General features: G+C 38.2%; 2 protein-coding genes across 5 annotated transcripts in view; one reads left to right on the top strand and one right to left on the bottom strand.

Moving 5' to 3' along the window:
- LOC126263648 (kinesin-like protein KIF14) overlaps positions 1-22,510 on the top strand; it is a 305,750-nt gene that overhangs the window by 86,883 nt on the left and 196,357 nt on the right. The gene's annotated exons all lie outside the window — the stretch shown is intronic.
- Positions 4,195-21,777, bottom strand: LOC126263649 (uncharacterized). The gene is made up of 2 exons (XM_049960753.1): positions 21,626-21,777; positions 4,195-5,098 (listed from the first exon to the last, which is right to left on the bottom strand). Exons 1-2 carry the CDS (start codon positions 21,720-21,722, stop codon positions 4,851-4,853), a joined length of 345 nt encoding a protein of 114 aa, XP_049816710.1. The 5' UTR covers positions 21,723-21,777; the 3' UTR covers positions 4,195-4,850.

Raw genomic sequence — 22,510 nt, 5'->3', positions numbered from 1 at the left:
GCACACTCTTGATGCTGTGGATCTCAGAATACTGAATTCCCTAACAATTTCCGGAGTGGAATGACCCCTGTGTCTAGCTCCATTTACCATTCCACATTCAAAGTCCGTTAATTCCTACCGTACGACCATAATCACATCAGAAATATTTTCACATGAACCACCTGAGTACAACTCAATTCAATTCAATTTTTATTATCACATAACATGCCTTATACAATCAAAGATTGTGACATAGGTGACTTGTCAGTTTTACACTATATATAACAATACTAAAAATAGACAATAAACTAATAATATACATGGTGTAACATCTTCAAAGAGGTATTTTAATTACAATTATAATGCATTGTTACCATTCATGAAATCTTCTACACTATAGTAACATTTATCTTTCAGATATTTTTCCAGGTCTCTTTTGGTACCTTTTACATTTGGGTCATCCATATCTTTCCATATTTTATTTACAAATTTCGTGCCCATATAGTATGGGGTTTTTTCATATGATTTTAAACGGTGGGTAGGTAACATGTAGCTCGTTCCATGTCTAGTATCATATTGATGCAAGAAGAAGTTGCCCTCAAAAAGTTGTGGGTTTCTTTTCATGAAAGTGAGAGTTTCATAGATGTATATGCTTGGAATGCTCATTAGATCCAGTTTTACAAATAAAGGTTTGCAGTGTTGCTTTGGTTTTGCTCCCACCATTGCTCGGATGATTCTTTTTTGTAGTCTAAAAGCTCTAAGTAAATTTGTTTTTTCAGACCCCCAGAAAATTATACTACACCTAATGACTGAAACAAAATATGCACTATATACAGTTTTTCTTACAGCTAAATCAGTAATACTATACAAGATATTCATAATATATACAAGGCTATTCAGTCGACCCAGTATGTTGTCCACATGGCGACTCCATAACAGGTTTTTATTGACTAACACGCCAAGGAATTTGACACAGTCTGCTGTCTCTAATTTTTTGTCCATATACCTTATTTCACTTATAGACTGTGCAGATTGTTTTGTGGTAAAATGAACAATTTCTGTTTTTGTAAAATTTAATGTCAAGTTATTGTTTTTGACCCATGCCTCCACTTCCCCAAGTGTTTGTTCAATATGACGAATTAGGTCTACCTCATTTTTACAACAGACTACAGCTGTTGAGTCATCTGCATAGAGGATAGTATCAGACTGGACCTGACATGGCATATCATTAATATAATATAGAAAAAGCAGTGGCCCTAATATTGAGCCTTGTGGAACACCTAATTGAGTGTTTTTCCAGCCAGAGAGAAATTTCTTGCCGTTGATGTTAATAAGTACTCTTTGTTTTCTGTTTGCCAAGAATGAAGACATCCAGCTAAGAGATTTGCCTTGAAAACCATAGCGTGCCAATTTTTGGAGAAGCAGGTCATGATTTACTGTGTCGAAGGCTTTGGACAGGTCACAAAAGATGCCTGACACACACATTCTATCATCAAGACATCTGCTGACTTTTGTGACTAATTCATTTATTGCATGGACTGTGCTGCGGCCTTTTCTGAAACCATATTGATTGCCTAAGATAATGCTGTTAGATGAATTGTGATTTTCAATCTGATCACATGCAGCTCTTTCAAATATTTTTGAGAAAATTGGTAACAGTGAGATTGGCCTATAGTTGCCCAATTCATCTTGTTTGCCTTTTTTATGTATGGGCCGAACTTCTGCATATTTTAATCGATCTGGGAAACATCCCTCATCAAATGATTGGTTGATTATGAAAGAGAGTGGATATGCAATACTGTGACGGACTATTTTTATTATTTCAGTGGGGACCTCATCCCACCCCGCAGATTTTGAATTTTTTAGGGACATTATGATTTTGATGACATCTGAGATGGAAACATGAGAAAACTTAAAACATGTGCAATTGCTATCTGTCATATTGGGCTTTGTATTTGGTGGTGAACAGTCACCAAATTTGTTACAGTTTATGAAAAAGTCATTGAATGATTCACAAATGGCACTGGGGTCTGTAACAGCTCTACCATTTATCACTATTTTAGAAGGGCATTTTCTCTCTGCCTCACTGCCAACTTCACTTCTTATAACAGACCAAACAGCTTTTGATTTGTTTTTTGCATTTGAAATGAAGTCGTTATTTGCAGTACGTTTTGCTAGTTTAACTATTTTGTCAAATGTTTTTTTGTATGTGCTTACATACTTAAGAAATTGAGGGCTTCGATTTACTTTTGCCTCCATATGCAGTTTCCTCTTAGTAGCACTAGACACTCTAATTCCTTTTGTTACCCAGGATCTACTTTTTTGGGACCTGGTCCTCACTGTTACAAAAGGGAAGCATTCATTGAATATACCCAAGAATTCAGTTAAAAAGTTATTGTAATTGTCACTTGTGGAAGTGTGTTTGCTGACTGTCCACTTGGTTTGGCTTAGTTTTTTGCAAAATACTTCCACATTTTCTTGACTGAAATTCCTACATCCTTTTTGTTGTGCAGACTGAATTTTGCTTCGGTAGTGATACAAATAGTGCTTTATGGTCTGATACTCCTAAATCTAGAAGAAACTTTTCTTTTACATAATAATTATAACTACTTACAATATTGTCAATACATGTTGCAGAGCTTGCTGTAATTCTTGTATACTGATCGAAATTGAGATTTAGCCCATTTGTGGCTACCAGGTTCTTTAAGTGTGAAGAAAATTTGTCATCAGTCCTTACATCTATGTTGAAGTCAGCACATATAACCACTTTCTTGTACAGTTTCTCACATTTTAATTTATGTAGCAATGTATCAAACTTTTCTAAAAATACAGAGCTTATATGGTACCCAGGGGTGCGATATATGCTGATAATTAGTGTGTTATACTCTTTTAAGTTCTATACAACAACTTTCAAATGTGCCTTCTTCATTCAGATGGCTAAAATTCTGTCTGATATCATAGTCTACCGTGGAATGAACTAATATGCAAGAGCCTCCATACCCATTGGTCCTACAAAAGCTGGTAGCCACTTTATAACCTGTAAGTTTATTTAGGAGACTGATATTTTCAGATTTTAGCCAATGTTCATTAAGGCATATTACTTTCACAGATTGTTTCACACTTTCTAGCAAAATTTCTATATCATAAAGCTTCCTGATCATTCCTTCAGACAGACCTCTTATGTTCAAGTGCATAACGAAATTACTACTGCATATATTATTAGGTAGAGGGTCTTTAAAACTAATTTGACTATAAAGTAACGGAACGTCCACCTGAGTGTTGACTGCTTGTCCTGGATTCGTTGTATTGGGCCAAGTTCGGATAGAATTGGCCCCCTTCATCAGTTTCCCTGTGCGTGAGCATCTGGATGATGAGTAGGTACAGTTTTCTTAACGATAATTTCAGTCTTTGCTGTATGTTCTGAGGCTGGTTCTGGCACCTTCTCATCTTCTGGACGTGATGTTCCTGTTTGAGCTGGCGCTGTGGCTGCGATTTTGAAATTGTTTTCTCGTTTATCTATTTCCTTGGTCTGCCAGTGCACTGCCCTTTTATACCTTGTGTACCTGATACTACTGCCATATGTGCATATCACTGTCTCATGACTTAAGTCATGTCAGTGTATACTCTGATGTTAATAACAAGGCTGTTGTTTCTTTCAAAATATCATATGAATTATGTGTGTGACATTGTCTATTACTGTAATGCCCCAATGACAACAGATTATTGTTGTGGTTGCTGCTGCTCCTGTTGCTGTTATTTGTAGTTATTGTCTGCACAGTAATGCACAAATGTTTCACTTGAATTTAAAGAGAATCAGTTCTGGTGGCAAGGATGATAAAACTTACAGCACAATAGCATCTTTTGCTTTTAGCTCATTCACGTGAAATGAAATGACTCACTTGGCGAACTGCAGACTTCTATAAGGCAGAGGAGGACTAATTATTTATTGATGGTGTAGAAACAATATATAGTGAAGTGGAAAGTAACAGTTGAGTGTGAATAATAAACTTTGGAAACTTTTTTGAGGATAATCTCCCTGTGATGGGATAATGCTTCTAAGAACTATGGGTAGCTTACTATAGTACACCAACAGGGAAATTTCATTTTTAGTTTTTTCTACTGTTTTATTGTAAACAGACTCAGGGATATATATAAAATATTATACATAGAGTTAATGAAACTACAAACCAGGTATGTGCATCATCTGCAAAATAAAAAAGGATACTTTTGCTCATGAGTTTTTTTACTTCTTTTGAACATCACTGAAGATGAAGATGCAGTTAAAATTTATTTACGTTGATGGTTCAGAGAGAGGCTTCAGCAAAATAAGGGAAATGTAAATCTGTCACTTTTTGGGAGCACGAGAATGACTCAGTGTATCATTCTATCAGCTCTCAATAATGTACACTTTAAAATATGTTACAGAACACAAATAAAATAAAAAATGCTAAACCAACTATGTCAATTGTCTCATTCTATACAAGTATTCAGTCTGTTAAGTAAATGACTAGTGTTTTGAAGTCTTATTGGACTTGGAATGTAAACAGTTTAACACACACACTTCCTGGTCAAAGTCAGTTAAATTCTTAAAAAAATATCATGTTATTGCACTTGAACGTACTGAAAAGCATCTTTCACACTTACATTAACCATTTTCATGCATATCATTCTCGAATTATTTACATTCTTCACCAGGATTGTAAGAGACGGTAGTAAAATTTCAGACAAGTTCTAGATTGCATTGTTAACTATCCAGTGCTACAATAAAGTTACTGGAATTGTCTTATTCAATGGTATTCCTAAAAAAATTATGTACAAGTAGTATTAAAATACAAATTTACAACCCCTGCAGAGGTAGTTCAACTATGATTTTATTTGACTTTGTGCTGATCCTGTGCCTGAATGTTTAATTCTCCTGTTTTTTGTGAATGTTGTTCAGGATTATCAGTCTCTTCCTCAATACAGGCATCATTTTTGTGATCTTGGCGAGATTTACTTCTAATGTAGGTGGACAGAGGTCTGCGTTGCTTTTCTTGACATATAGGACATGGCTCCTTTGATGCTTTTGCTCCAGGACAAGAAGCCTTGTTTTTATTTGTCCCTGCAGATGCTTTGCTGCCTGCAAAAAAATTAAAATAGCAAATGGTATATGCTGATTGAACAATACATACAAACAACAGATAGAGAAGGATTTGTTAATGAAGCAAATTTTCACACCTCTCCAGAGACCAATACCCTTTGGACAGAAAGAAGAAATGAGGGAAATTTGATTGATGAAGGATACAGGTTACTTATGAATAGTGGAAAATTCTATAGTCTTTCCTGATTATATTGATATATAAATTATAGGGTTTCAAATGAAAAATGACCTATTATATACAAATTTTAAAGTTATGGTCATGTATGCCGCCACGCCCCCTTTATTTCTGTTACATAAACCAGTATTATTTCATAAAGGACTGTGAACTTTGTTTCCAGCGATTATATGTATGATACATTGTATATGTTGGTAACAGTGCAGCTTTCTAGTGCCTGTAAATGATTCTCTTTGCTAGTATTTACTTTTGTTTTGCTGAAGCAGTTTGTTCACATGTTACTGGATGTTTGTTACCCAAGTGCTACATATATTTGTGGAAGTACATATCCTTTAATGTACAATAAATACAAACTATCCCACGCATCAATAAATCCAATAAAAGGAAATTCCGTGGTACCCAGTTCACAAACAAAACAAGCCACACTGTTGAAAGTAACCTATGTTCTTCAGAGAAGAAACTCCCACATGGCACGCTTCCTATTAATTCAAATTTTTGTGTTAACAATGACGCTGATTTGTAGTGGATAAGTTGTTGTTGATGTCTGATGAAGGAAGTGGTGAAATGTAAACAGTGTTATGGTGTAGGCTGTCTGGAAATAACTGAACAACAAAGTAGCAGGAAGGGTTTAGCATCAAAATTAGTTGTTCTGTGTAGATCCTGCAATAAATCTACCTCAAAAATGACTTTGAACATTGTGCATCATTCATATGATGTGAATTTGAAGTTAGTGTATGCAATGCGTGCAACAGGAAAAGGAAAAAATGCTGCTCAAACATTTTGTGGTTTGACAGATCCTCCTCCTCCTCCCAGTAGTTTCAGCAAATACATAAAAATACTTTTAGGTACCTTGACAGTTGTGTCTAAAGCATGTATGAAACATCCAGTAGAAGAAACTGTAAATATTAGTGGAACCAGGAACTAGTGGAACCAGGAACATTGCTGTTGCACTTGATGGGACATGGCAACATCAAGGACATCGTTCCTTGGATGGTGTTGTTAGTGCTACTTCTCTGGAGAATGGAAAAGTTGTTGATCTTGAGTGCTTATCTAAGTACGGCCACACCTGCCACGGTAACACTGAAGGACATATTGAACATCAGTGTTCTAAGAATTAGGATTGTTACAGTGGATGTATGGAGTGTGATTCAGCTCTAAAAATATTTCAGAGGTTGGTGCCTGTTTATAATGTTAGATATACGAAGGACCTAGGTGATGGCGACTCTAAATCTTTCAATAAAGTTAATGAGTTCAATGTTTATGGTGATACCTTGGTAACAAAACTGGAGTGTTGTGGACATGTGCAAAAGAGGATGGGTGCTAGATTGAGGAAGCTATGAAGAGAAATGAAAGAAAAGTTGCTATCTGATGGAAAATCTCTGTCTGGCCAAGGCAGATTGACAGAAACTGAAATAGACCTTCTTCAGATTTATTATGGACTGGCAATTAGATGAACTGCACCTCTGAATGATGTTGCAGCAATGAGAAAAGCTGTATGGGCCACCTACTTCCTTAAGTTGTCCACAGATGACCACCCTGTCCATGGACTTTGCCGTAAAGGAGCAGATTCTTGGTGTGGTTACCGAAAAGCAAAAGAAAATGGTCAAATATACCATCATAACCATTCTCTTCCTGAGCCTGTACTGAATGAAATAAAACCCCATTTTTAGAGACCTAAATGACCGTGTTTTGCTTAGTAAATGTCTTCATGGGGCACTCGGAATACAAATGAAAGTTTCAACCATTGCATATGGGAAAGATTACCCAAGAATGTTTTTGTAGGACTAAATATATTAAAAGTTGGTGTATTAGATGCAGTGATATGTTTCAGTGATGGAGTGATAGGAAGGTTGGAAGTCCTGAGAAATTTAGGCATAAAATGTGGCTTTAATATGGAAGATACAGTGCTTGTGTGTGACAGGTAATGTTTGTATGAAGCTGAAAGAGCCGCTCTTCAAGTTACTAGAGAAGCAAGAAGTGCTAAAAGGAATGCCAAGAGGAAGCTTGAAGATGGAGAAATGCTGCAGGATGAAGACTATGCTTCAGAAATGTTATGAGGCACAGTTTAATTGGACTCATATCTTCATTCGCAATTTCCCGCAAGTTGTATTTTTCAGACTTCAGGTACAAATATTTCCTAAAGTTTATAAAGCATTGCTCTAATTTCTTTTCTGTAACTTGCAATAGCCCATACTTATGTAGGAGACCTAAGCTTTATTGCAGAATCAACTAAATATAGAAAAAACAACATTTTTATTAGGAAAAAATATAAAAATTAAAATGTAAGATGTGATATTTTTTTATCCTTGTAATATTATAATAGGTGGAATTAAATACGTCTAGTACCTCAGCCATCATGTCATGCATATCTGTTAAAAATTTGGTCTCCTCCAAATGTATAACATTAGATTAAATGGTACCTCAATTTGAGGAATCATTTTGGAAACAAATTGCATCAATTTCTTTGTAATTTTTTTTAATAACCCTAAGCAGGTTCAAAAATATCCAAAATACTTTTAATTTATTTAGAAAGTGTGGTGCATTACCTGATATAAAAAAATCTGTAAAACATGTACGTTATGAACAGTGCCTGAAAGAAATAGGTATTGATTTTTACATAATACTGAGCCGGAAAGTTCCCTGTATCCTTAAGGGGCTGGGATAAACTGTGCACTATGTAATGCTGACATTTGAAGAGTGCCTCCATTTCAAAGATTTTAAGCCTTGAAAATTAGTAGTGTCTTGTATCAGTTCCCAACCTCCATTTGCCTGGCTACTGCATCTTTACCTGTATCTTCACCATAATCTTCCATTTGATCACTGATTCTTGTTAATTATCATCAAACAAATTTTGATATGGTAAGAACATAGGAAATGAAATGGAAGAAGGCAGCCACTCACTATAATATCCTTGTGCAGTGATCCTAACAGTATTGAGTTTATTAAATGGTATACAGTTAAAGCAAACTTTGTTCCTCATAAACAGTTAGAGGAATTATCATAAAGTGTTGCACATTAAGAAGAATTGTTAGTGAAACAGAAAGAGTAGACAGTCTTCAGATGTTTTAGAGACATTATCATTTTTTGAAGATATACTTGCAAAGCATATTACTGCAACTGAAAGGGGAGTGTTACATGTGTAGCTTATAGTTAGTGCCAAATAAACATTTGGATTTCGTAATATGGAGGAATCTGAGGTAGCATGCTGATTTCTTTTTGAGTAAACAAAAATCACATCTAATGTAATTGCTTTTACTGTCTGCAAATAAATGGTTTTCATGATGAAATATTAGCTGCTTTGGTATACTAAATGTTTCTGGGAAGAATACATTACGTGAAGGTATCTCTGATATTCTGTAATATGCAGAATTTCATAAAGGCAAGCACTAAGTAAAAAAACATTCGTCTGATTATGAAATTCGATCACTGTTGGTAGTAGAGAAACAGGCTCTCTTATGCAGCACTAATCTTCTAATTTATTAAGACCTGATTGTTTTTATCATTGATTATAATAGTAGTTGGTTTCTCAGTGATTATTTGCCTTTATATTTTATAAAGTTTTGCAGGGGTAATTTATGATCAACGGTGTTAATTTAAGAGGTGATAAATAAAGTTTTTGTATAAGGTCATGTGGCATGTACCTGCAAAGGCTTTTAACAATATCTGGTAAACCGAACCTTAATTTCATGAGTTTTACCTTACTTTTTACATGTGCAGATAATGTGCCTTCAGCCAAGGACAAATAAGCTCTCTTTCAGAAAGAGAGAAGAGACTTTTCTATTGATGGTTACATCTTTTTCAATAAGAATGAACATCTGCAACATCTCTAGTTACATCATCCATTAATGAGTAACTAGATAGATTCTGCTCAAATGGCAGCACTGTAAAAGTATATATGTAAGTACACTCACGTGATTCGTGTGCAGTCATTATTTTGCCATTCCTAATAGTCTGATGTGATGTAGTGAAATGTGGAATAAGGGCATAATTCCTTTTTAAAAATTGATGGATGACTCTCTCACTATAATTAAGTAATGCTCCTGAGAGGTTCAACATAAACACAAAGGAAGTAAGCTAGTGGATTAAAAAACTTCCTTCCCATTAAAAATAAAGAACAGCTTACAAAGGAAAGATATAATGGATCAGTATGCACAGTCTCATTAGCCTTTGTTGATAAAATTACTTTACTCTAAACTTTGCAGAAGAACTGCATCTATGTGCTACATATCTACACCATAGTATTGCTGTCTTGTTTTCATTAAACATTGTTTCTGGAAGAGTCTGTATGCAATAGTGTTGTCCAGAGTAGCACTTAAGGCAGGCCACTACAAGTACAGCCAAAGTGAATAAATATATTGAGGTACAGTTTTCACTAAGTACAGTGCACAATTCAGCAATTTTTTGACATATGCAACAAAGTTTTAATGTTCATATCTGCCTTATTGTGAAACTATATACTTTTCCTGTGACATTGAAGAGAACCTTCAAATAGCAGTCAAATAACATGACATGTGGAACTTGATCAAACAGTAGTAAGGTAACAGCACTGCAAATCACTGTCATGCTATCTGGAGAAGAGATCCCTCAAACAGTTCATTGTACAGTACTAAATCTAAGCAACGTATAATTCGGGTACTGTTCCTGTTTGACTATCGTGTCAAGTGCCACAAATGTTACCCTTAGCATTGATACATGCTGTAAAGTGATTCTGGGTTGATAATACTGCACACTGAATTTCATCTGAACTTACAACAACACAGGCCTGTATCTTCAACTCGGTTTTCCTTGCAGACTTCTAATTTTAATTTTCTCTACAGATGCAAGATCAGAGCTATTATGGTGAGCATGCAAACTGTTTTGTTTTCTCCATATGACCAAAACAATGATCTCCAAATGTTCTGTTCAAGTCCTTAATTATGTCTGCAGAATGGGTGGTCATATTGGTACCACACAGTTTGCGTTATGTGTAGGGGGATGTCTTCCAGTTAGAGTGGCAGCATATCTAGTAGTAAATAGATTTTTCCGACTCTCTAGTGTCCCATGAAGTGGGTAGCAGTGATGCAAATTTTGAAAACTCCAGAAGACACATTAGCAGACAAGAGTCTTTGCTTATCCACTTCTCTCAATCAATGTGAACTATCTTCCTTGCATCAGTTTCTGTTACTCAGTTGTGTATTTGACTCTTCACAGTTCAGTTGACAGATTTATTTTAAATAATATTTGCAAAGACAGATAATGGGGATTTGGCATGATATGGCTACCTTCTAGCATACAGCCACACTACTAACAGTGTGGTATCTTTCTCCATAAACAAAAATTCTGTCCATTTTTTTTAAACTGTAATATTTATTCAAAAGTCTGAATAGCTTCATGAGCAAGTTGTCTGATCACTAGTCTGATCACAACAACAGAAGAGCACAAACTGATAGTCACAAGTAGTTTACTTATATTAGGTGCAGTAGGGCAAACATACTGTGGTTTCAAGTCTTGGTCATCCTCCATGTGCTTGTCACCATGATGGCCAGTACGAGAGCTCTCAACACAATATGTTTAACTATTACGATGGAAGCAATGGAAGAAAAATATCTCACTTGTGTAATGATTTTGCTTGTTCTTCTAGCAATAAGGTATACCTTTCACTTTCAAGACATTCTGTTTGGTTTAACATGTATTTTATTATGTTCATGTGATAGTGCCTTGAAAACTTGTTCCATTAACATAATGAGTTCTTCCTCCTGGGTTGGAAAAAAGAAATCGATGATCAGCTTGAATCTGAATTTTCTCTTATTTTGTACTTATTTCATTTTCTGTCAAGCTGTACTGGCATGGATTGTACACCGAAATAGTGGAAAGTGCATCATAGAGCCACAGTTCACAGAACTGGTGCACTGCGTGTTCAGTTATCTGCTTTTGGTCTGTCTCCTCCACAGTTTCCATCATCTCGATTAATGACACACAAGGAATTGGACACAATGTAGTGTATGTATTTGCTGTCAGTAAATTAACTGATGAGGACCCCTTTATCTACATGTTGTTGGATACAGAAATTGAGCCTAGTTGCTTCAGTTTTTTTCCCAGCCAAAGTATTTGTGACATTTGTTTTGATATAAATCCAGTAATTGACCCCAAAAATTTACTAACCAGGTAATTTCAGTCAGCATGACCATCTTCAGATCTGAGTGAAACCAGTACATTACATTATTCAAGTAATTGCATATATCATGTTAATCAACCATACAAGTTTTGTCACAAAATCTAAAAATTTCTCTGACTACCATAGACACTATTATGTCAGATGTGTTGCTTCTTGAGAGACATGAGGTATACTACCATGCTGCAAAGGGTGACTTACTTTGAGAGTGCAAGCACATAACTTGTCACAGCATATATGTCATGTCTATGAAGTGTGAACATATCTTCAATAATAGTGTCCACGATACTCAGAAAAATTTTCAGATTTTGTAACAAAGCTTGTATGGCTTATTAATGTGTGTGTGTGTATACTGGATTCACTGGCCTGGAGACGGTCATAACTGAATCAAGTACCATTGGAATAATGTAGACCCAAATAATTTACACCGACTAACATAAAAACATACATTACAGTTGTTCAATATAAAAGTGATTCTATCTTCATAAATATTACTTTAAGGAAGAAAAAAAATTTAGCTGCGAAAAACTATAAATAAATTTTAGTGTGTTATTAATACAAAAATGAATGAAATATCATTGGATACAACTGACTCAGAGAAAGTGTCGTACATTTAAAATAAAATAGCTTTGAAAACAAGAAAAATATGATTTTCCATTGTGCTTAATGGATCTTATTGACTCCAGTGGTACTAGGAAAGTAGTAAGAGAAGTGTAAGTAATTTTACATTAGATGTTGAACACAATAAGCATTAAAGCTCAAAACTGTGTAATTACTGCATATGTATTGAAGCACCGTATCTCACGGCGTGCGAATTGCACAGACTTTATGCATCTAGTATTTCGGCTTGAGAGATTTAGCGACTTGCAAAAACTTTACACTTAATTTCTTACCTTTCTGAGGCTTTTTCTAGCTAGCACTCCAGGCAATATAATAAAGGAAAAAAGTTTGTCACTTACTACATTTCCGCTGTCTGGCAGTCAAACTTAAGCATCATGTTTTAATTTATTGCCTCTTTACTACTGACTCTAGTCAAAGCATATTTTGCAGACAGTAGCCATGTACACCCCTGAATGCACCCGCAAATTGATAGCATTGCACAACACACAGGTCAGGAGATATGTCTTAAAAACTGAGATAAACTAGCTTTCACTTAAAATTGAGCACACTTGCCCAGACTATACTCATCAAGTGTATGCTACTTATAGCAAACTTAAAAAAAAAACTGTTTTATACATGGAAGTTCGATCCTTTGAAGGAGATAGTGGGTTGGGGGGGGGGGGGGTTGGTTAGTTGGTTAATGACACAAATAACGCAAGTAAGCAATTTACGAAGTCCGAGTGGAATCGTACTTCGATTATAGAAGGCAGTAATGAATGCTGCATGGTATTATTCGAAAACAACTTCCCCGTGTTTTGTTATCAAGTGTCTCAAGACGCAAATTTTCCTTGGAATAATGGATGGTGTGTGGCACGAAAAAAATTTCTTTCGTAGGTCATCGTTGCGGCTTGCATAAGCGTGGTAATGAGGACAGCTATAACAGTGATGTTTAGTGCTTGCGTTAATTGTCCTTTAAGGTAATAGGGCCATTAATTTTATTAAACACACTAATTACTTAAACATTCAAGACCGCTTGAACACGTATTCGGCGTAGAAAGCTTTGTTGTCGCGCCTGCGATAGTACGATGACGCCTTTCGAGTGTCCAAGGTGAACCGGTGGTTGTGTTTTATCTGTTGTTGATAATAAGAAGTACTTTTTCCACAAGGCTGCGCATCGCGCAATATTTTTTATGCCTGTGACAAAGTAAAATGACCTTTTTAACCTCTAGATTTAAGTATGACGTTTACATCTATTAAAATACACGGACGTTTCCGGTAAAAAAACAGTTAATTGTGCACTGGAAGCTATTTCGTACTGCTTGAATTGTAATGGCGATAACATTTTTACAAAATGCCAGTTTTTCCGCAGAATAGCAACGTATGTCTTTGCACAATAATTGTAGTCCAACACTTAACGTAAATTTTCAGTGCGATATGGTCCTCAGCTGCGATGAATTTTTTTGAATGATTTCTTGAAGCTTTCAGTTGCCATTTTCTTTATTTCCTGTACGATTGTACAATTTCGGCCTTAGGCCATTTTCAAGTATTTTATGGATGATTTTTTGGTAACAGATTGTCATATATGTCGTTGCACATATGACATCATGTTATGCTCATAAATTCGAAATAATTTATGAGCATTAAGATGATGGCATAGGAGCAACAACGTATATGACATAATCTGTTACCCAAAAATCATCCATAAATTACTTGAAAGTGGCCAGAGGCCGAAATTGTACAATCGTACAGGAAATAAAGAAAATGGCAGCTGAAGGCTTCAAAAAATCATTCAAAAAAACTTAACGTAAACGTTGATGGCGGCCCTTTGACGAAACATCCACTTGCGTATGAGAACTACCTTCAGTGGAGTTTGCCTCTGAGGATTATTAGTTCGGTAACCGGCATTCTTATCAGTAAAGAAAAGTCCACACATTTATGTAGATGATTGGTGAAAGAAATAAGCAACCAGCACCAAATTTTATTTTTCCAAGTACTTCAATCCACAGCCACTAAGCTCAACCAACATTATCATGGACTAAATAATGTAGGTAATTGTTTATCTCTACAGACAATGGTATGCATACACACAGAACATACTTCTTTGAGGAACGAATGGCTTCCACATGTAACACTCGCGTTAATACATATTTGTAGTGATTGGACAAACTGTGAATTGCGACCTGCCCTACTATAAATAAGCCCTGCTCTCGTATCCAGTCGCTCAGAATTCTCTTGCAGATTATTGCATATAAACTGCAAATGATGGCTAAAGCTTCTTTTTTGTAACTACTGCAAATAACCTGTCGCAATTCCCTGAGAGATGCTGCAGGACAATGACATCCTTAATCGTCTTTCCGGCATACACCAGTGGCTGGATAATATTTAAACTAGATGATTGTGAATGCCTAGAAATAATGCTTTATTTCATCCTCAAGTTCATCAAACGTCTCCTGGAAATTTTATACCTTGTGGTTTATGGCAGTGTCCACTTGGAAGACAGTCCTTGCTGGGAACAACAAGCTACCTAAAATGTTTTATGGACCTTAGCGGCTACGTTTCCTTTCAGCGAGACCGTATGACTCCCGTATGAAAATCATAACGTGACCAACCAAACTATTGGAGAAGTTAACCACGCATACGAGTGGAAGAAGGCAGTCTAGATCATGAATGTGGAAGTCGGTGTACCGGAAAATATTGTATTAGTGCCCTCTAAATTGTGACATCTGGAATAACAATGCTGTAGATGGGCAATTTGGCTTTGCGTTAAGAAATCCTGGTTCTTGGACAACTAAAAGACGACATTGCCAACCAAATATCCCACAGGGAACTGCAAGCGTTTAGCGGACAAACTGATGCAAATGACTGAAGCGTCAAGTAGACCTACTGTGCAGGATACCTCAAGTAAACAATCACTACTTGGAGCTTCTCGCGTCAGTCCGATCGTGTTACATAGAATTATTATAGCCTAACTATGTTTAGTATTGATACAGGGTGGTCAGAAACAATTTGGAAACATTGTAAGGATGTTGCAGGGGAGTGTGTGCTGAGAAATAATTGCTAAGAATAAAATTCAATACCTTGCGCCGTTGCAGTTATTCCAGCATTGAATTTAGCCAATCAGGTCGTTGCGCGCGCAAAATCAAGCACTTCGATGCGCTAAAATGCGGTAATGCATAGGCATCTGTGATCCGTTTGTTACTTGTTGAAATGCTCATTACCAGTTAAAAAGGTGCCATTTCGGAAATTATAAATTTAAACTAGGTGAGCAAAAGCTACGTTTGTTCGGCTTGAGAAAACCAAACGAAAAATACGTTTGGCGAGACCGCCTCTGACAGCGAGTCTGCTCACGCCTTGACCTAATAGGCTAATTTCTATGCTAAGTTACTCAGAAACTGCGTAACGTATCATATTTTTCTTAACAATTGTTTCACAGCACAACCTACACTGCAACACCTTACAAGCTTTTCAGACTGTTTGTGTTTAAATTCTCGTAAATGGAAATGCTAATTGTTTACGTTTGCTGTGGACAGACTGGTGGTAGATAACGAGGGATATGTATTTCATAATGTTCATTTGTGCATTTGCATCAGCCCAGAGTCCTTCAAAACCATTGAGCTTCATTCGGAGAACGCAATGCAGTAAATAAGTGTGGAGAGATTCCCATAGTTTGTGCTGTCACTAGTGTTATTGAGGTCACCATAGAAAGTTAGAGAAGCAGGGTTTACGTTTAGAGTTCGAGAACCGGTGAAAGCCATGTATACGTTATTGTTGTGCATAATTACGTGTTATATTTATTTTTCGTTATTCTTTTATTATTATTGTGTGTTAAACTGAAAAAAATTACAAAATTATCACTGTACTGCAGGTTTCATTGCTGCAACACCCACCAGTATCTACCTGCGACTTTAGTTGCTTCCTAGTATAGTGTTTAGCAGACAGTTCTCTGAGTCTATGCTGACACGACACGAGATACAGTAGCTCTAGAGCCCGCTGTTGACACCAACAAAGTGGACATAGACCACTTGCCCTAGCAGGAAGCCTGTATATATCGTATATTAATGACCTGGCAGACAGTATAAGAGGCAGTCAAATGAAAACGAGGAAAAAAGTAAATAACTCTATATTATTTCAAAAGTAATCGCAATAATTGCTAATGCATTTAAACCACTGTTAGATACAACGGGCAGTAGCTTCATGGAAAATGTTTGCAGTTGCCTACGGAACCATGATTGTACCCAGGCGTGCATGTCTTCGTCCGAAGCAAATCGACGGCCACGAATGCCTTTGGCCCCAAAAATATGGAAATTATTTAGGGAGAGATAGGGACACTATAGATGACGTGTAAGGGCTTCCCAGGGAAACTTCTGCAGTGTACTCCAAACCTTGGCAACATGTGGGCGGACGAAGAGGGTGCACGCAATCGTGATTCTGTAGGCAACATCAAACATTTTTCTGTGAAAGCAATTACCATCTTGTCTCACAGTGGGATAGATTTATTAAGAGCTATGACGATTGCCTTTGAAATGACAAATACTTGCTTTGTTTTTTCCCCCGATTGCCTCGTTTTCATTTGCCTGCCCCTTATAGTATCCAGAACGAATATTTCTCTCGGCATCGGAGTGTGCGCTGTTTTGAAACTTCCAGGCAGATCACAACTGTGTGGCGGACCGGAACTCGAGCTCGAGTCCTTGCGTATAGCAGCCAAGTTGTTTCTGAGTTGTCTATCCCGACACGACAAACAAGACACCCTCACAGCTTCAGTTTGCCTGTACCGTCAAGGTTAGAGTTTGAGTCATGATCTGCTCACAGTTTTAATCAACGTGGACGTTTCTATATTAATAGTAATCTGATTTTTTGCGGGTGATACAACTGTGCCCAAATATCACGTCAGATCTTGATAAAATTGCACAATAGTGCAAAAACTGACGATTTTCTTTAAGTTCAGAAATATAAAAGTGTACACTTCACAAAACGCAAAAACGTAATAATCAAGGTCTGCAATATCAGTATGTCACAGTTGGAGTTAGTCAAGTCGTACAAATACCTCGTTGTAACAATTAGTGGAGGTATGAAATGGCATCACATAGGCTGGTTCGGAAGTAAAGTTGGTAGCAAACCTCGCTTCATTGCTAAAATACTGAGAATATGCAGTCAGTCTACGAGTTGAAATTTTAAGCGATTAATTTTTTGATTGTTTGCAGGTACATACAGAAACGGACAGAAGTATTCAAATCTATGGATATCCATCTTTATTTATGGAAATATATAGTACAATCAGCTACAAATTTTACATATTCACATACACCTTTAACTTTAACCCAAATAAATACTCATTTTGATTAATTTTTCTTTTGCTACGAGTATGCAAGACAAGAGGAAATGTTTAGTCATAATGTTGAAGTAATGGATACAGAAGGCGAAAATATTTGTTATACCATGAGTCTACGAACGCGTTATGTCATGTTTTAAACACACACGGCACACGAATGATAAGAATACATGTGTATTATTCAACATGTGATTTCCCGAAATAACATTACGTTACCTTATAACATAAGTACTCAAACGCAATCTGCAATATAGCAGCAAACACAATAAACATTGGAAATGTTGTCGTTTGTACCTTCAGAACGCGTTCGTGTCTGCTGTCGTAACAGTACACAAGCAAGTTCAGTTACGAGTGACCACAATCCGAGTGGGACGAAAAGTAGAAGAGGCGACCTTAGAGGAGAGAACAATCATTTTGCGTATGCATGAACAGTAAAGAAATTGGAGAAGCTGTCCACAAAAATCCGTCCACTGTGTGGTGCGGCCTCCAACGTTGTAAAACGAGGGATAACGTAGTGAATCAACTTAGGACAGGTGCTATGTTAAAATTTACTTCAACAGATACAAGACATGAGCTGAAAATGCCGAAGCAAAATTCCAGCATATCACCAACAAAAATTAGAGCAGAAAGAACATCTTGGGAAGATGGTTCACGAAAACAGCAGTTAGTAGTGTTCTGATCAGCATTGGTTACAGTTCCAGAACACCAAGAAGAAAACCATATGTAAGTAAAGCAAACAAGAACAAGCGGTTAGTATTTGCCAGTGAGTACGTAACGAAGGAGAATGAGTTCTAGGATCGTAAGTTCAGTGTATACCGAGTGCTAACCGGTTAAGGGTTGTCGTAAAAATATGGAAGCTAGGGTCAAACACGGAGGCGACAGCGCAGTTGTATGGCGTTAATTGGTTTGGGTAAGCTAGCTTTTATTGATCGCAATTATTACCTCAGAAGTTGCTAGGTTACGACTCGTCTACAACATACCACATTAAACTCAAACACCAGCTCAGTCACCCGTCTTGTACCGGACTGAGAGAACATATGGTAAAGATTGGAAGAACCAGATAACACCATATCACAAGTAAAACAAGACTGAAAAACATTATTCTGCAAGAAAGAAATATTGATTCGGATGTACCCAGTAAGCATGTACATTCAATGCTAAGGCGTTATGCAGCAGTTAAAGGAACTCCATGAAAAGCAAATACTAGAGTCGTGTGCTTTCTTTATGTCCAAATGTTGGAAACTATATTTCAGTTTTCATTATGAAAATGTATTTATGTTTAATTTGAGTAAATACATGAGACATTAAAAATGAAAGAAGTGTTGAAAACATAAGGTGATTTCAGTGTGTACCAAACCTGGAGAGACATGAACCTGAAAACAAAAAATTACTTGCGTAAGTTTGTTTTACGAGTTGATAATTAAAACCTTGTGATTACCCTTCCTACAAAGTAGACTGCCAAGAAAACACTTGTGCGAACCATCCTAGAATATTGAAGAAATGCATCGGACACAGACCTCATCTTTTTTCCTAGCGTTTATTCCGTCTAGTACGGAGCCCGTTTTTTTTTTTCTGGGTTTAGTAAATTTTATTTTACTACTTAAGTGTGTCAGGCGTCAAAGTGACCTCTAAGTGGGTGAAGCCGAGAGCGTCATGTCACAATCGCGTAAATTTTGTCCTGTTTGTGTTCGTATTTTAACTGTTTGTATTATCGTTCACTGTGAGGTGGATGTTGGGGACCAGCCGAGCACTTGCCCAAACGAGCATGGGAAATTGCCTAAAAATCACACTCAGGCTGGCCGGTGTACAAGCCCATGCCCATTCCCATTAATCCGCCGGGTGGATTCGATCAAGGCCTGGCTCATCTGTCTAGCAAGACAGACCAAGTAAGACTAACAGGAGATACAGAACGTATACAAAGGTCAGTTCAAATGGTCAGGTTTATTTCATCCACGTGAGAGCGTCACAAAAATGCAGGGAAATGTGGACTGCAGACACGTGGAGAAAAATGCCAACTATTCCGCGAAAGTCTGTAAAGTTTCAGAACAAGTGTTACGTGAGGATTGTGGGAACATACTGCAGCCCGCACAGGATCTAGAATTTATTCATTTATTTAGCGTATGACATTACATATCAACAGCAACTAACAATTGTCGATTACATAATTTTACAAAATTTAATGGCTCAGGTGTCTGTCTGTCTGTCTGGTTGGTTCTGAGAAGAACCGTTGTGAAGTAGTTTCGCGTTCATGTTTAAGCCAGGAGATCTGTAGTAGATAAGTCTGGGCTGCCAGCTCTGATAGTCGTTTAGCACCACCCAGAGGATACGTGCAGCATAGGGTGTGCTGCGGACGCGATTATCTCGAAGACAAAATTATACTAATTACGGCGCACACAGAAGTAATTGAACAGCCATTGCTCCGCCTTCCATACGTGAATGGAACGGAAGGTATGTGGCACGATCCTCTTCACAGAAATTAGAAACATATGGCTGTATATGAATTTAGATAAACGATCACGAACGTTCTGGCTGTTCAGAACCCATCTGGAGACACAATTACGGAAGGAAGCAAACATTTCATGCCTGTTAGATATCTTCGCTAATTTACAAGACGCAAATGCGCAGTCAGTGCGCAGGCGCGGCTTCCATTGGTTGGGTGTAGTGTGGGAGAGCGGACTGCGTAGAAACGTACAGCCTCCGGCAAGGTTCCGCGCTGCGCGGCAGTGTTTACAGGATTCGTAACGAGGACACGCGGACCGCAGCCGCTCCGCGCCGCGTGCTGTCTCCATAAATAGACGCTGGGCGCGCGCCGAAGGCCGGCCAGGGGCTCGGCCGCCGAGCCGAGCCTCCTGCTTTTCCAGCCAACCACCAAGCGCAGCACTGCGAGCTAATGAACCCGCAGCTTTCGGCCGTGAACTGGCCGCACTGGCACATCTCGTTCGCTCATATCTAACCCAAACACATCCCTCCCGACGTTTAACAATCTCGTTCTGGGATACTGCTGTTATTGCTAGTCCGGGAGTTTTGCCCTTTGAAGGACTAACCGATTACGTTAAAAAGTCTTTAATCTTCAGAGTGTGAAGGACGTGTCGCGACGATACCCATAACACGTTGTACCCAATCTAGGCACGCTGCTTTCGGGAAATGCAGTGACGATCTTGAACAATATTTTTGAATTGTGTGTTTCAGCCAGACAACATAACCAGTTTCGACTTACTAGTTACTCGTTAGATGATTTAAATAAGTCACGTAGTTACTCAACCAGGCGCAGAGAACTGCTCTCAATGTAAACACACATCTGCGTTTTGATTGTCGGAACTGAAATGTATAGCTAACTATGTATCGTAACAATATAAAATTGGTGAATATTAAATAGTAAATACTATATAAGATCAAAAATGTTCACACTGTAAAACTGATTGTGAGAAAAGCCTTCCCAAAATGAGAACTAGTAAAAAAAATCTTAGTTTCTGGTTTACATAAGCTAAACGAGTATTAGGAGCATGATATAAGACGCCCGTCTGCAGACGCGATCCGACAGTAGCAAACTTGTAGCTGGCGAACATTGTATACGCCATTTTCCTCAACTTCAAACAAATTCGTCATGTGAGTTTTGTGACAGCAATCATAAATAATGAAACTTCAAGTGCAGAAAGAGACTCTGGACGGTTTCATGGATTTGGGTTACGCCCACGTCATTGGTTCTCCTGTTAAAAAAATACTTTCCCTGAATTTGACTTTGACTCTATCTAAAAACCTAAACTGTTTCCTTTTCCAGGTGTCTTCTACCTGATCATGAATTTGTAATTGCGACTTCAGAGAGTCGAGATGTTTGTAAACGCACCGTGTCGAGTGCGTGTGTCCAGTCACGTACGCAGCACTCGCAGGTTTCGCGGTTGCCTCTCGATCCTGGTAATCGGGATCGGGACCATTAAGAAGTCTCTCTCTCCCGACACAAAGTTGGAAATGACATTTCTACTTATTGCTGTCTACCTTAAACGACACTTGTTAGTAGCTTCAGCTGTGCTGTTAAAATCAAACACGTACGAAGCTGCGTACCAGATGACTTGATTTTCACTTTGTCATGGAACATATTCGTTTACAGTATGTGCCCTCTTTTGCATATGGAAAGCGTGTGGCACTGAAAGAACTCCCCCGTAGCAGAAGAAAGCAGATTTAGCAGTCAAAAGTGAAAACTCGTACCGGGAGAAATCCGCGCAATACGAAAGGAGGCCATGACCGGTGACTGACCTTTGTGATCCTGCTGTGTCGTCCAAGTGTACTCGTATCCGCTGTGCTTGAGCGAGTGGTACGTGAATACGTCGGGGAGCGAGTTGTACACGTCCATTCTGGATGCCGCGGCGACCGCCACTGACGCCGGGTCCCAGTCACGCCTCTTTATCGCGTCGGCCGCGCTCAGGCTCCATCTGCTGTGTGTGTGTGTGTGTGTGTGTGTGTGTGTGTGTGTGTGTGTAGGCCGCTGGCGCGCTCGGATACTCTTCCGGCAACGGACTCGCTTTTCCACACTCGGGAGGCGGGTCACGCCGCCAGGGTTGCCATCTGATCATTACTGCAGCCAACGTTCTGGCTGCGATAGGCTGGTAGAAGCGACGTCCTTTCATCTTCTTCTCTATTTCTCAACTTAGTCCTAAAGATCAGGTAGACTGGATGAAACAACTATCCAAACAGCGGAAACCAATTATACGGGGCAGTGAGAATAAAAAATGGACAGAAAAAAGTATGTAAACTGTGTATTATTTCATATGTAATCGCCATAACTGTTAATGCACTTACCGCTCTGAGAGACAAGACGGGCAACGCCTCCATGGAAAAATGTTTGCGGTTGCTTGCGGAACCATGATTGTACCCAGGCGTGCAGCTCTTCGTCCTAAGTAAACCGATGACAACGATGTCTTTCCTCAGGGCTCCAAAATATGGAAATAGCATGGGTGCGGATCGGGACACTGTGGAGAATGTGTAAGGGCTTCCCTGACAGCCCGCCGGCCCGTCCACGCGTTGCCAATGTTCTTTCGCCTATTCTGCAGAAGTTTGGCTGGGAAGCCTTTATACATTCTCCATACAGTCCCGATCCCTCGCCATGCAATTTCCATAGTTTTGGAGCCCTGAAGAAAGACA

This window comes from Schistocerca nitens, chromosome 6, assembly GCF_023898315.1.
Source record: "Schistocerca nitens isolate TAMUIC-IGC-003100 chromosome 6, iqSchNite1.1, whole genome shotgun sequence".
NCBI lineage: Eukaryota > Metazoa > Arthropoda > Insecta > Orthoptera > Acrididae > Schistocerca > Schistocerca nitens.
This window is presented reverse-complemented; position numbering and strand designations above follow the sequence as displayed.

Coding starts and splice junctions, on each gene's coding strand:
- LOC126263649 (XM_049960753.1), bottom strand. CDS start 21,722: ATGGACGTGTACAACTCGCTCCCCGACGTATTCACGTACCACTCGCTC. Junction 5,099..21,625: donor GACACAGCAGGATCACAAAG/GTCAGTCACCGG, acceptor ATTTTTTTGCAG/GCAGCAAAGCATCTGCAGGG.